Source organism: Opisthorchis viverrini (assembly GCF_000715545.1).
Source record: "Opisthorchis viverrini unplaced genomic scaffold opera_v5_75, whole genome shotgun sequence".
Lineage (NCBI taxonomy): Eukaryota > Metazoa > Platyhelminthes > Trematoda > Opisthorchiida > Opisthorchiidae > Opisthorchis > Opisthorchis viverrini.
The window spans coordinates 1,767,737-1,783,207 of NW_008751732.1; the positions used below are offsets into that span (position 1 = coordinate 1,767,737).

General features: G+C 43.5%; 1 protein-coding gene across 1 annotated transcript; it reads right to left on the reverse strand.

Annotated features, from left to right (window-relative positions):
* Positions 1–474: 474 nt before the first annotated feature.
* T265_13538 (hypothetical protein) lies at positions 475–14,296 on the reverse strand (the record flags this gene model as incomplete). Its single annotated transcript, XM_009169336.1, has 12 exons — positions 475–537; positions 1,030–1,153; positions 2,038–2,170; positions 4,531–4,630; positions 6,291–6,433; positions 8,527–8,607; positions 8,897–9,103; positions 13,630–13,722; positions 13,754–13,940; positions 13,974–14,041; positions 14,074–14,116; positions 14,154–14,296. Coding segments are annotated over 12 exons (1,383 nt in total), but the record flags the coding sequence as incomplete, so codon positions are not given.
* Positions 14,297–15,471: the final 1,175 nt, after the last annotated feature.

Sequence of the window (15,471 nt, forward strand, 5' to 3'; positions counted from 1 at the left end):
GTGAGTTTTTGTGCATCTACGGGAGTCGCTGTCAGCTGTACTAACTGGGCTAGCAGAGAAGAAAACTACCCTCATGCGTCGTCCGAACGCACCACCGTGTCTAGGAAACAACTAACTGTACACTACTTGCGACGATGCAGTAGCTCAATGGTTCTATTAATATCGGCTAAGCGCTGATCCTGACAGGCCATCCTAACGAATGATTAGATTCCCATTACTTACGCAAGTGCTCCATAATGAGGTAATTCTCAATGGTCTCTTGAGATATTTGCTTGCAGGCGTTGTTGCCGCTCCACATCGTTCGACGCCTGCGTTCGCGCTCAGTTTGTTCATCGAGCAAACAGAATTTACCGCAACCCTCTGTGTACAGATGCGCTACGATAAGTCCCACTTTTTGCGATTCATGGCGACTCACCGTACTAAGATATAAAAAAGCGTGGTCCGTATTGTATGTGCAATTTCTGGGCTTGGTGTCATCTATGAACGTACAGAACAGTCACTGGCTTGGTAATGTTGTTGAAACACGGTTGGCAATCCCTGGCTAACAAAAGGAAATAGTAAATCCTCAACACGGATTCCTACGGGATCTTTTTTTCATGGAATTCTGCTCTACATCCTGCAATAATCGAGAAACTGAGGGCTGACTTTAGTCTGCCCCTCGACGGAGCAAAATGGTGTATAGTAATGTCGGGTTAATTTGTTTACCATATTCTCACCCTGATTTGAGTTCAACTCCTTATCTGTAGATTCCGTCTTTGCAAAGCATGAGCAATCAGATCTTGCGATGATAGACTCTCGAGAGGGATGGAGAGTACTTGGTGCTTGTTTACAAAAAATACACCGAAGTGGATTGACTGGTAACACAAACAAAAGGCCGAAATACACAGCAACTGTTTACTCAGAAAAATATATATAAATACATCTCAATGGCCGATGTCAGAACTAATCGGGTACGGAGAACTTCATTCTGGATAGAGCTAGATCTTTCCTGAAACACAAACAATTATTCTGTTTCCAATCGAAACTTACCAGTCTGCCACAAAGCGCTGAGTGCTTGAGAGTCGAGATCGGATTTCCTCTATTGCATTATTTATGCGATCTATGTACGGTTTCGCCCGTTGTCGAGCTTTACTTTGCATATAGACATCCCGCTCTGTGAAAGATTTGTCGTACAACCAAATGAAGAAAAACAGGAATAAACAAAACAGGATCAAACAACACGGCGCGCTAAAAACAGTGGGTTTCATGCTGTAGAAAAGGTTAATACTAGATAGAAAAAGAGTATGTATGCTTTGGGTATCGGCTAGAAGTTGGACTGTGAAAAAGTGGCCCCTTATTCATCATCACTAGAACTTTGACAGGCCCACAAAAAAGTGCGAATATTCAGAAATATACATAAAAAGCTATCCAGTTGGGGGCTGGATCACGTTTTCACAACAAGCAGTGAATCTAAGCAAAACTGGTCCGTATAAATAGAAGCCCTAAGAGTTCAAACCTAAAAGCCAGTTGCGCGACATTAAATGAACGACATCACAAGCTGACATGACAGCGTACGCCCCTGGCCATCCGTCGGCTATAGCTGACCAGTACATAATCTCCTGTTGTTTCACACCAGTCCGAATCACAGTACACTAAGCCTTCGATAAGCCAATGAAATATTCGTGGGAGCGTCCTGCGGGAACCTATCACAACACCCGGCATCACTTAGTCGTTCGAAACATCATCCGCTTACCCATACTGAAAACTCAGGGGCTGGAGCGCGACCCCAGGGACGGGAGGATCAAGGTTCGAACCACTCTCTGGAACTCCGAGTATCGTTCCTGCGAGCTTGAGATAACCTGGAAGTACTTAAGCCCCCATGCCCGGAAAACAGGGCAACCATCGAATGAAAGAAAGCAACACTGGAAGGGATTATTGGAACCCATTTGGTTCGGCTATAAAGATTCATCAGACTAGTGATCCCATATTGAGTGCAGTCGTAGGCTACCAAACATAATAGGACGGGGAGTAAAGAAGAATCGGTACAACACAACCTACTTTGAATCATGGCGATAGTGCGTGACTCTTCTTCCAAAACGACAAGCGCGTCCCGCAAGCGTTCTGCTTCTTCATTGGTAACCCAGTTGGTCAATGCCAACGAAGCTATGCGCTGAAGAACTGCGTCTGGATGCTGGAGCAAATAAGCAGATTAGCAATCTGTTTAGAGCAACGCTGTTCCAGAAAGTTAACTGGTATTGTTCATAATACGGAAATGATCTTGAACATTGCAATCCCCTCAAATGGTAAGTGTCGTTTCTGTGAGAGGTTCAAAGTATGAAACTACAAAATTCTTCACATAAAACGCAACAACAAAGTTCACAGCAATCCTGCTGCCATAAAACACAGTCATCAGTTGTTCTTCGTGGATCGACTCAAAGGTCACACTTGATTTGTGAACGACGCTCATGTTATGAGTAAATGACAGACAGCATCGTCACTCAGTTGACAAACCTGAATTATGGCACACGATGACTTAGCACCGGGACGAACAAATGATGAGCTACTACTGAACGACTAAGTGACTAACAACCATAGTTCTGAGGAACGTATTCTTGACAGCGCATGAATCTCTAAAACCCGAAAACTTGCAACTTGCGCGATTAATGGCACCAAAGAGACCGATAATTAAGCTCCAAAGGTCGCGTTATCAGGGGAAAAATGGGCGAAAGCATTCAGGTCTCTGAACACTAGTATCTCAAAACGCCAAACGTGGTGAATAACCGTAAACTGGTATGCCACGAAGAATAAGGCGGCCTCCAAACTCATGATTACTCTGATCAGACATTCACTGAGACAAACTCCACCACGATATTGACGAGCAACGATCACCAAGGTTTCCTTCGATTCGGTAGATTCATATACCGCACAACAGTCCCTAACTAAAGAGTAACCAGACAATGGGCCGTAGGTCCCCAGGCGGTCAGTTGTACTGTCCCATACGATAGGGTTGCAGAGGCAGTAAGATGTTTCCTTCAAATGACCAACATGTTCACATCCTGAAGGTAATGAATAAAGGTGAATGATGAATAATCTCCTCGTTCACACGGAAATAAGCCGTAACAGAGGCTCAAATTAGGGCATGAGCTGAATTCGTATATACGTCCCAAAAGGGTCGATGGTATTGAACACAAAATCACCTCTACAGCTGATTGCTTTGTGATTATGCTTGATGTACACAATTGTTGTACTGAAGCTTGGGCCTGCGATAAATAAAAATAATAAATAGATGGCAAACAGCTCACAGTTGTAGAAAGTGGTCATCGCTGTTGTTCTTGGGGACATCTACACCAAGTTTACCGCTAAGACGTTTCTCACTCATGTTGGTTCTTCCCGACTGGCAATTCAAGCCATCAACCATGACAGCGATACACGTAAGCTTCGACATTCGCAGATAACGAAAATATTTCGGATTTGGGGTTGTTGACTGCGGATTCTGACAGACGACCAGTCTGACTGCACAGACAATCCAATCACATTGTCAGCCTTCAAGCTCAACGTGATGCACACGCTCATGATGAAATGTAGTGCCTAGGTGAGAAGTTTTCTACTGTTTCCCTGTAAAGCGTGCTGAGCGAACTTTCGTTCTGCATCAGTCTGTGCTAGGTTGGGCCCTTGCAACTCCTCCAAGCAGCAATTTGTGAACACAGTCGCTTGACTACTGCACGGACAGTTGAGGAGCTGACCATCGACCATAAGCTAACATCCCGTGTTGCAGAGGCTAGCGCGACATTCGACAAACTCAAAAAACGAGTCTGCGAAGGCAGACCAAGCTGCATGTCTGCAAGTCGATAGCTTTATTTGTCCTCTTGTAGGGTATTGAAACACCGGTCATATTAGCGACGCAATCTCCGATACTTGGGCAGATTTCAAGTGCACTGCCTAAGGCACTGCTCATAGTTGCTATACCACCTGAGGGAACATGGTGGCTGGAATAGTGACAGGTTGCCGAATTCTAGACAGGAGCAGTCGAGATGCTGAGGTGGGGTTAGAACCACGAACCTCCTGGTAAGTTCGCACCTTAGTCACTGAGGTACCTCGAGCTCCAACATTCAAATTCCAGAGTTAATTTTGAGCTTCGAAACCTACCAGGCTGATATCTTTCCCTAATAACTGGAATATTTAATTTAAGGCACTAGATACGAAAACTACAGACTTCGCAAATTTATCTAAAAACACTAAAAGAAAATGGGACCCTGATGCAAAAGAATCTTGGTTTTGTGGATGTCTGGTTGAGCTGAAGAACGCTCCCTAACTGGCGCCCAAGATTGTCGGAATAGAAGGTGGGAGTACACCACAATACTTGGAATACAATACTTGTAATAAGTATGACCGACTAAATCTAGTAACCAACAGACGACGGCAGGCGAGGTGCACACTACAATGTCTTCGATGAAACCCATGACGACAATGACAATATATTTAAAACAGAAGGGTGACCTCAGTACATACGATATCACACAGGAAGTAAGCAGCGGGGTCCCACATAATTACCTGGTATTGGTCCGGGAAACCCAAAATAACACAGCATTTGTTGTAAAACGGGTTCTGGCACAGAGTATTGTGAGGGAGATTACTGATAGAAGAACCGTGACTACAAAACAATAGAAAAAATCCGGATAAGCTCATGGTTACATTCTGTACAACAAAGCAGCAACTGTGTGATAATCCCTATGGCGAAAAATGACCAGTGTGTATTTGGTAACTCAAGGTTGGTCTGACACCTTCCTACTCCATCATGATACCGCAGCCCAAAATTATCCTACCTCTAGTATATATCCTCTCGATGAACTGACTTATGTTTCCCTCACTGATCTGCTTTCCTTTACTTTGATTCTAACGGGAAGCGAGTGTCTTTACTCTATGTGATGACCGGATTCTACCGTCGAGTTATGAAGAGTGAGAGGAATACATTGATATAGGATGGAAATGGAGAAGTATCGAATGAGAATCTAGGTATGGACAGTGCAAACGAGAAAAAACAGACCCTTAAGTAATGATTTAACCTCCCATCGCCAAGTAAGCATTTACCTCACCGGGTTAGTGCTCCACCACAACACTGGCGAACCCTATCACACTACGATGTGACTGACCTAAAATCAGCGTTCGATGCAAAAACAAAGAAACGGAAAACGATCCAGCTAGCAACACACCAAAGCATCAGTAAGGTGCTCACTAATATTATTTCGAAAAAGTTACTTCGACTGCAATTTAGCAGTGACCTGACACAAAGGCATTCTTTGTTCGAGAAAACACTAGGTACGATAGACCCGACCATGACCATGTCCCACTGCAGTGGGAATTTCACAATGGCAATACCCCCTGACCGTTGGCCAAGACTTCGATGCATTAAACAGAGGATAGTCTGACAACCGCTGGTGAAGTTACAGTAAACTAAGAGACAAACACAAGGAGAATCAAACAGTTGTTTTAGTGTGGGATGCCTCTTCTACACAAGTTTTATATTCACAGCCCCAAAATCACCAAATATTTTAACCAAGTTATCACTCTGGGATACATATGAATTACAAACATGCAGATACATAGGATATTTGGTATGCATCATGGTTGAAAAGACTCATTCTGAACAGCTTCCCGCTCCTCAACAAAAAACAACCTTCTGTGGTTGCCGGAATTGGCGGACGAGTGGATTTGAGAAAAAACATTCCGTTCGACTTTTTAGGATGATTTTCCGCAGGACATGCGGATTATTGGACAATATCCTTAACAACCCATGATGACTGTTCACATTTTACCGTTCAACAGACTTATAACGTCCCAATTCAGTCAAGATCCTCTATTCGTCGTCTCAGTTAATTGAAACTGTACTGAATAAACAATGTGAACGTGCTATCGTTAGGTGATTGTACTATGAGAAAAAGCTTTCCTAAATATACGTGCTATGATCATCGATTGAGAAGCAAAAATCGCCCTCAGGTCATAAGTCCAATCGACCTGGTCTTCGATAGTTTTCGATATAAAATAGTAACCTCTCTTGTAACCGCGACCAAAAGGCGTGGCTATCTTCAAGTATATCGGAAAAGAATTATACATTGCGGGTTAACATCACTCACAGGAAATTTCTTGTTAGGTTCTGATAGGCTTTTGTTAAATGGTATCATCCTATGCAAGAAAGGATTTTAAGTATATAAAAAATCAATCCCTTCGGAGCGGAAGAGAGTGCGTATACGTGCGAACCTACCATGAGGACGTATGAAAACAATAACTAGGGCAACAAAAAACTACCACAGTACCTTTGTAACTTCCAGTCAGTTAGTGAATCAGAGCGCTTGAGCAGTGGGAGCAATCGCTGCATCGGATCAGAGGATACCAGATTTCGCAAGGACTGATGTGCCAGTGTAAGATGTTGTAACACTTCTGATTTGGCTTTCACCGCCTTGGTGTGAAATCAAACATAAAAGGTATGGCAACATTGGATCTAAGTAGCACAACTACAAAACATATACAGGGCAGTTTTTATTATTTTCTGCTTCTAAAGGACTCATTTCTGGATCGGGAGCACTGGAGCGTTTTAGACATACACCTGATACGCAGTTGAAGCAAAAAAGAACTTGAATGAGGCTAAAGACCAGCTTTCACGGAACATGAGAATAGTTATCAGTAAAGACGCTGCAATTCTCTCGCTATATACGCGTGCGAAACCCTATACCCAAAAGCCACTGAGAAACCTTAATGCATGGTAGAGAGAATATTATTAGTTGCTGATCCCATTCAGCGAAAGCTTAGGGCCATATTACAAACCGGGTGTTAATGTGGCGACGAAATAAGAAATAACCTGCTGATAGACCAAACTGTCGTAGACAGTGGTTGTGCGGCTCACCTATAGAAACTTTAAGTCCCAGAAGAAAATCGTCACAGAACGTATAACATACATATTCTCATACAAAGAACGGTATGAATTACGGTTATCCATTCTCAAAAATCACTATCTTTCGGTGGAAGAAGTGACAGATGACTCTTCATTCTGGGAATTGACAAGTGTGGCCGGATGTTGACAAGCACACTGGACAAATTGAGGGGAGTGACCTCACCAGTTCCTTTTGGATCGCGCGCGTGACAAACTCTGCACTAAATCAGATGATCATTTCAGCATCTTTATTGTCTCGTTTACAGGAGAGTAGTACACGTGGAAGTTAATGTTTCAAAGGCCCCGCTTTGCTCACACCAGACATCTGCTGGAAGTTGGGTACACGATCCCTGAAAATTCCAGAAAATCTTGCACAAACAACACCTTTTTCCCTCACTAAGATACGCCAGGCTGATTAGTTCTGGAATCGATTTGTCAGGTTCGATGCTCAAGGTTCAGTGTTTATCAGGCCTTCCATGAGGGCCGATAACAGACACGTTTTTTAATGAAGCTACCAGTTAGACAGGAGTTTGCAATGCTGAGTCGGATTCGGCTAGTGAAGCTGGAATCAGTGCGTGTCAAAAGATAAAAAAATCTCTCCACAAATCGATCCTAGACAACGAAGAACCCAGTAAAGCGATAGATTCTGACTTTGGCGTCAAACCGTCTTTATGACCATTGCAGAATGCCCCCACTTTTCTGGGGGCAACGACTGAGGGAGCGACCTATCCCGTGTGAGCAGTTAAATTGTTTTTCCCACAACAGTATGCAATGAACATAGATTTGATAATACGGCCCATCGCAACGTCTTCTATACCTCCAGGTCAATCTTTTCCAACAGGCCCGACTGGTCCCTGGACAAAGCCTCGGTGCACGGATTAGAATTTGCTATTCATGTGTGTGCGAGGTATTCAACTTCAAAAACATAGTTGGACTTCTTTCGAACTCCCATTAACTCATTTTTATCGAGACAAGAATGCTAGAGGTTTACTGGGATTCGCCATTTCATTCTTCATTGTCTGTTGTTGTTGTCTATGCCGTTGTCTGTGTTGTCTATTGACAAAGTAGAGACTGGAGTAATTTGCTTCGTCAGTTATAGGAAGCGACTCGTAGCCAATGAACACACCATGAAACTGTCCAAAAAGTTGGAGTCCGCGTATTACCATGTTATCCTGAAGTTGTACAGAAGCGAGATAGCCAATCTGTATGGGACATCAAAGTAATTAGGTATATTCCGGATGAATATGGAGAAGCATACAAAGACGAAGAGCACGCACAAAAACATAATTCCACCTTGAACAAACGTTACTCATAAGGTTACTGAAGTCTTGGACAGTCCACTACCTTGAAACTTATCAGGCAGGCGCAGTCCCATTTGAACATGAAATTTCACGTAATTCAAGTAGATCATAAGGTTGACGGAAACTCGGGGACTGCGCCTACCTGATGAGCCCCAAGAAGGGCGAAACCGGTCGTGGGCTGTCGAAGAGTTTTCAGCAACCTTGCGAGTAGTTTCCTTTGAGGTAATTCCACCTTCTTTACAACAGTGCCGTCATGCTAGACATCGTACATGCAGGAAGTGGTTTGAACACGATTTTAGGGATAGCAGCTCATTCACTTACCTGCTGTTGTGTAAATGGCAAATTGAGAGATAACGTGCGATTTTGCACACGCACGCGTTCGATCAACTGTTCACAACGGCTCTAAATCGATAGAGTACACAGCAGTCGCAGGAATGAAAAAAACAAATGGACAAAGGTTACTGGTTCCACCCTCAGACAAGAAAAATGGCGATCGGATAAGGAAAACAACAAGGTAAGAGAACTACGTGACAGAAAGATTCTCGAGGATGTGAAGCCACATATTCTCCTGACCAAGCCACATCCTCTAGTATAACAGAGGAACCCAGAACACAAAAGTTCAAAAGCGCAATGCGCCCGAGTACCACAGGTTATACACAAATAAGGCTACGGCTGGGGGGCTGAAACTTACCAACTCTGACCGGAATGAGAATACGTCGTGCTCCATCTTCTCTAATTCGCTAAATCTGGCTTTCCGATCATTGACCTCTTGTTGAAGTTTAGCCAGGAGCTGCTCCAAAATTTTCAACTCAACCTTCACAACGCATTTCCGAAGACAGCCATCAAGAGAACAACGATCGAAATTGCTGATCTTGTCAAGCCGGCACTCCAGCTGAGCCTGGAAACAAACAGTGGGCGAGAAAGGTACCTCTAAAGTGTATTAGGCAAGAATGTGTATCGAAGAGACGGTAACTAGCGAAATACACTCATTTACATTCCAATTTGGTTTAACCTGGAACCCAGCTGAATCCCTCGTTTATGATTTCCTAGGCAACTAAGTGTGCTGCACCAGTTCGTCTCACGTTTCGGTTGGCACGATATCCCAGATATCGCGATACATTGTATAGACGCAATACACTATTCATAAGGTTGCCGAAAACTCTTCGGAAGCCTCAAAAATATCACAAACGAGAGATTCAGCTGGGTTCCGGATGCGCCTCCCGTCAGAACCAAATCGATATGCAAATGAGTGCATTTGTTGAAGTCAGTTTCTTAGTTTGGACCTATATTTTATGTTGAGCCCTAGGTCTACTTGTGTTGCTGTTTCGTACTGTTTATCACTCCTGTTCACACGGCAGTCAATAGTCGGCCGTTAGGTTGGATAACAAATGCAAATAGATCGTGAACTGTTGATAGTGTGAGGATATTTCGATAACTTTTGTGGATATCTCGCCCTGCAAGTAGCTCAGCGGAAAAATAAACTTCACCTGATGAGTGAGATTTCCATTTGAAGTCGCTGCTCGAAGAGACAGTCAACACGTGTGGCCCCGTGATGTGGATCTCGTGACTGAAGGATGATTGACACTATATCCTGTCTAAGTGAGTTGATCGCACTGCTGATCAGCCGCTAGTGACCGAACGATCAAGTGTTCAAACTACTTGCAAGGAAGTCGCGGGTTCGAAACTCTCCAGAGTTTGATGAGATGCGCACTGCCGATGATTCCCAATACGGATGAAACAGCTGTACACTGCTTCTCGGCTATTCAGCATTGATTGGCTTCACTTACAGGACGAAATATCCACAGAAAGACTGTGAATTGCTAGTTTTGGTTTGACGGTGTTCTGAGGTGGAAAACCTGTACCTGTTATGTGCCCAGCTGTTTGTGCTTGTTTTCGCTTTTGAATTGCACTTATTCATCCTGCTTTATAACGTATTCACCGCAGTTCCGACGGATCTGCGGTAGTACGGAATCTTCCAGGCAGATTAAGTGCCTTTTTACTGTGTTTTAGGTTCGAGGCATCTGCATAGAAAATCCGGAAATTCACGCTGGATATGAGTTGTACACAGAAATTAATAACACCAGCTACCTGCCTTGTGAATATGAATGGTCAGCAGCAAAACTGAGAACAGGATATTAACCGATTTAATGCCAGCACGAGCTGACAAGCGTTCTCTTGTTCATGGGATTATGGCTAGAACACGGTTGATGAAAGTCACACGAAGTGACTTAGAATATTTTTACAAATACCATGCTAACTAATATGACGCACTGGCGGAAACTTCAAGGTATATCTGGTCGCTGCTCGTACAATTCATATTCTCATCCACCAGAAAAAAATCAAGGCACCAAACCAAGACATTTTTGCGTCCAACCCAAACGTTGGCCGGCCATGCCTCAGGGCATGGACACGCTTGTTGGGAAAGTCACGGGGAACTTCGTTAAATTTTTCTTCTTGAATTTTTCGAGTGATATGAACTATGAAGCTGAGCTAAGGGATACTAAACAAAACAAATGTGTCAAGCTATTTGTAATGCACTACTCATAAGGTTGCTGAAAATTCGTCGAAAGCCAACGAACGGTTTCGCCCTTTTTTGGGGCTCATCAGGTAGGCGCAGTCCCCGAGTTTCCGTCAACCTTGAAACTTGAAACCAAATTGCAGGAAATAAGCGAAATACACTCATTTGCAAACTAATTTGGTTTTTTTCCAGAGACTCACCTGGAACCCAACTAAATCTCTCGTTCGTGCAAGTTGGTTTCAAGTGGAACACAAGGTTGACGGAAACTCGGGGATTGCGCCTACCTGATGAGCCCAAAAAAAGGGCGAAACCGGTCGTGAGCTGTCGACGAATTTTCAGCAACCCCATGAGTAGTGCATCACGAATATGCATGTATCACGATATCTCGAACATCGTAGCGACTGAAAAATGAGGCGGCCTGGTGCAGCACATTCAGTTGCCTGCGAACAGCACAAACGAGAGATTCAGCTGGGTTCCAGGTGAGTCTTCCGTCAAAACTAAACTGGTATGTAAATGAGTGTATTTTGCTAATTTTTCGATAATTTTTCCTTTCCAATTTTCAATGGAAGTCCCCAACTTGCGTTGCGAGAGCGTTTGTACCAAATATAGTGCACCCCGCATGTCACGTGACTGCAAAAGTTTGGCAATCCCATTGTATCTTTTCTAAACTGCGTCTGTGCTGTTGGTCAAGCGCTATTTTGTCTGACTGCTTTCTGTTGAATTGAGTTGAGCGTTCATTTCTCAGCAGTGCGTAAATCCGCCCGATCCCATCGTTCTTCGGAAAGGCATCTGAAAGAAGCTTATTTTACTAATGGTCACTTTCCACCTCAAAATATTACGTAAGTCAGGAGAAAAGTCAGCAACTTCAACTCACTGCCTCACACATTCCTTGATTAAAATAAAACAGGTCATAACCTCCCATGTTATGCATACAACCACTGCATAGAAAATCCGGAAATTCACGCTGGATATGAGTTGTACACAGAAATTAATAACACCAGCTACCTGCCTTGTGAATATGAATGGTCAGCAGCAAAACTGAGAACAGGATATTAACCGATTTAATGCCAGCACGAGCTGACAAGCGTTCTCTTGTTCATGGGATTATGGCTAGAACACGGTTGATGAAAGTCACACGAAGTGACTTAGAATATTTTTACAAATACCATGCTAACTAATATGACGCACTGGCGGAAACTTCAAGGTATATCTGGTCGCTGCTCGTACAATTCATATTCTCATCCACCAGAAAAAAATCAAGGCACCAAACCAAGACATTTTTGCGTCCAACCCAAACGTTGGCCGGCCATGCCTCAGGGCATGGACACGCTTGTTGGGAAAGTCACGGGGAACTTCGTTAAATTTTTCTTCTTGAATTTTTCGAGTGATATGAACTATGAAGCTGAGCTAAGGGATACTAAACAAAACAAATGTGTCAAGCTATTTGTAATGCACTACTCATAAGGTTGCTGAAAATTCGTCGAAAGCCAACGAACGGTTTCGCCCTTTTTTGGGGCTCATCAGGTAGGCGCAGTCCCCGAGTTTCCGTCAACCTTGAAACTTGAAACCAAATTGCAGGAAATAAGCGAAATACACTCATTTGCAAACTAATTTGGTTTTTTTCCAGAGACTCACCTGGAACCCAACTAAATCTCTCGTTCGTGCAAGTTGGTTTCAAGTGGAACACAAGGTTGACGGAAACTCGGGGATTGCGCCTACCTGATGAGCCCAAAAAAAGGGCGAAACCGGTCGTGAGCTGTCGACGAATTTTCAGCAACCCCATGAGTAGTGCATCACGAATATGCATGTATCACGATATCTCGAACATCGTAGCGACTGAAAAATGAGGCGGCCTGGTGCAGCACATTCAGTTGCCTGCGAACAGCACAAACGAGAGATTCAGCTGGGTTCCAGGTGAGTCTTCCGTCAAAACTAAACTGGTTGTTAAATGAGTGTATTTTGCTAATTTTTCGATAATTTTTCCTTTCCAATTTTCAATGGAAGTCCCCAACTTGCGTTGCGAGACGTTTGTACCAACTAAACTGGTATGTAAATGAGTGTATTTTGCTAATTTTTCGATAATTTTTCCTTTCCAATTTTCAATGGAAGTCCCCAACTTGCGTTGCGAGAGCGTTTGTACCAAATATAGTGCACCCCGCATGTCACGTGACTGCAAAAGTTTGGCAATCCCATTGGTATCCAACCCGCTTCCAAGTTCCAGGTGACCCCGGTTGTGATGCTCAAAAGTGCCAAGTGGATATATTTTCATAAACGTAAGGGGACCTTCGGAGATAAGACGTAAAATCTAAATATTTTGGCACTCTACCCAAAAAAATGAAGCCGCACTCCGCATTTCGGTTTCCGGTATTGCAAGGATAGATAAAATAGAATCGGTCGAAAAGTACCCGCTCAGGATAATCTCATGGCTTTCCTCAGTGGACAGCACGGTGATTTATGGGGTATGCGTGCAGTTCGACCGCTCGAACGTTGTAATAACAGCTCATAGGCTTCACCTTGGATTCACCGTAGAGAGCCTGCTGAATACTCCAAGTAGCGGTATACTCAATCGACAACTTAGCTCCCAGGGACCAAAAAAGAACGCAGCACTTCGCGAACACGTCGACCCACCGGGGCTGGTGTTTTGCCATTGGTCTTAATTGGCCTCTGGGATACTGAAAAAGCCGTCGTAAAAGCTCTCCTCATGAGGTCTACGTGAGGATACCATCTTCGTCTATGGGATGAGCTAGGGCCTACGCCGCTTAGTCAGCTTAATTATGATGGTCATGATACTGGGCTTTACTGGAGTGTAAGTGCGAGGTAGATAGTAGCGAGAAAGTCTGTGCGGATAAAAAATCACAATGGTAAATCCACAAAGAACAAAATCACGAGTGATCACACCAGCTCACCTGCAATTCGTTTGCTCTCTTCGCCAGAATTTTTAGCTGGCATTTCGTCTCAGCTTGGCGTGTCGCTTTAAGAACATGATAAACATGTTTGTACTGTCACTATAGTGTGCGAAAAACAAATTACTGTCATCTGCTCCATAAGACGGAATGTCTTATGTCTGTCAGGTTCAACTGCAGGTTGACTGCGGACGTCATAGTTACAGCTTTTTCTCATACTAAGCTGCTCACATCGTTCTTCAATCAGCAACTTTAGACAATCGATCAACTGTAGACCGCAGTATGAATCATACAATGATCGGAGTAAACCGTTACTATGACAGTAAGAAATATAACAGTAAACGAACTTGTGTGTTGGACTCGAAGACTCTTGTGCATCTTGCATATACATAGTGAGCATCTTGTCTACAGTTTTCTAAAAGGTAACAGATAAAATGAGCCACCAACTCGACACAGAAGTGAATCGATCTCATTGTTCAAAGGTTTATCCCTTGAAAATATATATTTGTGGCCGTTTCAATCATTACCTAGTCTTTGTCGTAACTGAAAGCAGTGATGTCAATGAGTTGTCGGCCTCTCGAATGTCAAACAAGGCCGTTTCTAGACGAGAAACCACGCGATGGAGTAACGCCGTACGCAAATGAGACTCCTTTAGATTTTCTCGATTCATTGCAGAATGCCTGGAAAAAAAAACATTTTATTCATAAGGTTGCTGAAAACTCTTCGGGAAAGAACATAAACGAGAGTTAACCAGGTTCCAGGGAAAATAAAACTGTATGCAGATGAGTATACTAGTCGAAAAAAAACATTGCCACTTGCATTTTGTTTCCCTTTAACTACTTGCTGCGCATATCAAGGTTAAACCGCTCGTAATTTTTTAAACGCACCTAGGACGCCATTAGGAAAAGTCAGCGGACGCGAATCGCAATCGATGGTTGGATAGTTGATGAGAAAATTAAACAAACTAGACTTGTGGTGGACATCTTTGAATACACTTTTTCAATAAGCTTTATCATTTGGGTCGGCTGAAGATGGTCTGAGAACATCAGTGAAAAACACGGCAACTAGCACCTCTGACACTAATAACTAACTTGAATGAAAGGGCTTCGATGTTCATTTGCCACCAAAGTGAATAGATTTCCACACCCCTCTGGCATGACTTTCAAGGTTACACAATTCAGAAGTCTGGCCAACGGGTCTCATTTGTCTTTCCTAATATCGAATGGAAGACCCTCTGGTTCGAACACTTCGGTTTTTAATTCAGATCAAAATTTGTCGACCTCTCCCATGTGTGTCACACCTTACCGATCACTCGACGAGTTTCAGTAACCTGACTGGTTAAAAAGCTGGCAACAAGTTTGTACGAATGGGGAACTGAGCATGCCACCTTCAACCAGAGGTATCCCATAACGTATGGATACGTAGGAAAGACAACGTTTGAACCACATTTCCACTTGAATTTGAAGAAAATGGAAGTCCACCAAAATACGGGCATACATATGGCACTAGAAAACATTGAGTGCTCGGTTTTCCGTGCTCCTTACCTAGATGTACTAGAATACACAGCTTTTTAGAGGTCGAACTACCACAACGACATCCTGTATCAATAACCAGAACACAAATATAATGCAACCAAACGGCTCGTGGGCATATTAGGACGTGCCCCGCGCATACATCACCCGACCAAAAGCTGACATCTTGACGTGGTCGGGCCTGAGTCCTCCAATGATCCTACAGGCTACAGTGGTTGGAACAAAGATCCTATTAACCGCAACCTCGTGGTTGACTTTTTAATCAGGGGCCGTCACGAAGAGATTGGGCCTTACCGTGGTGTGACGGTTTGCG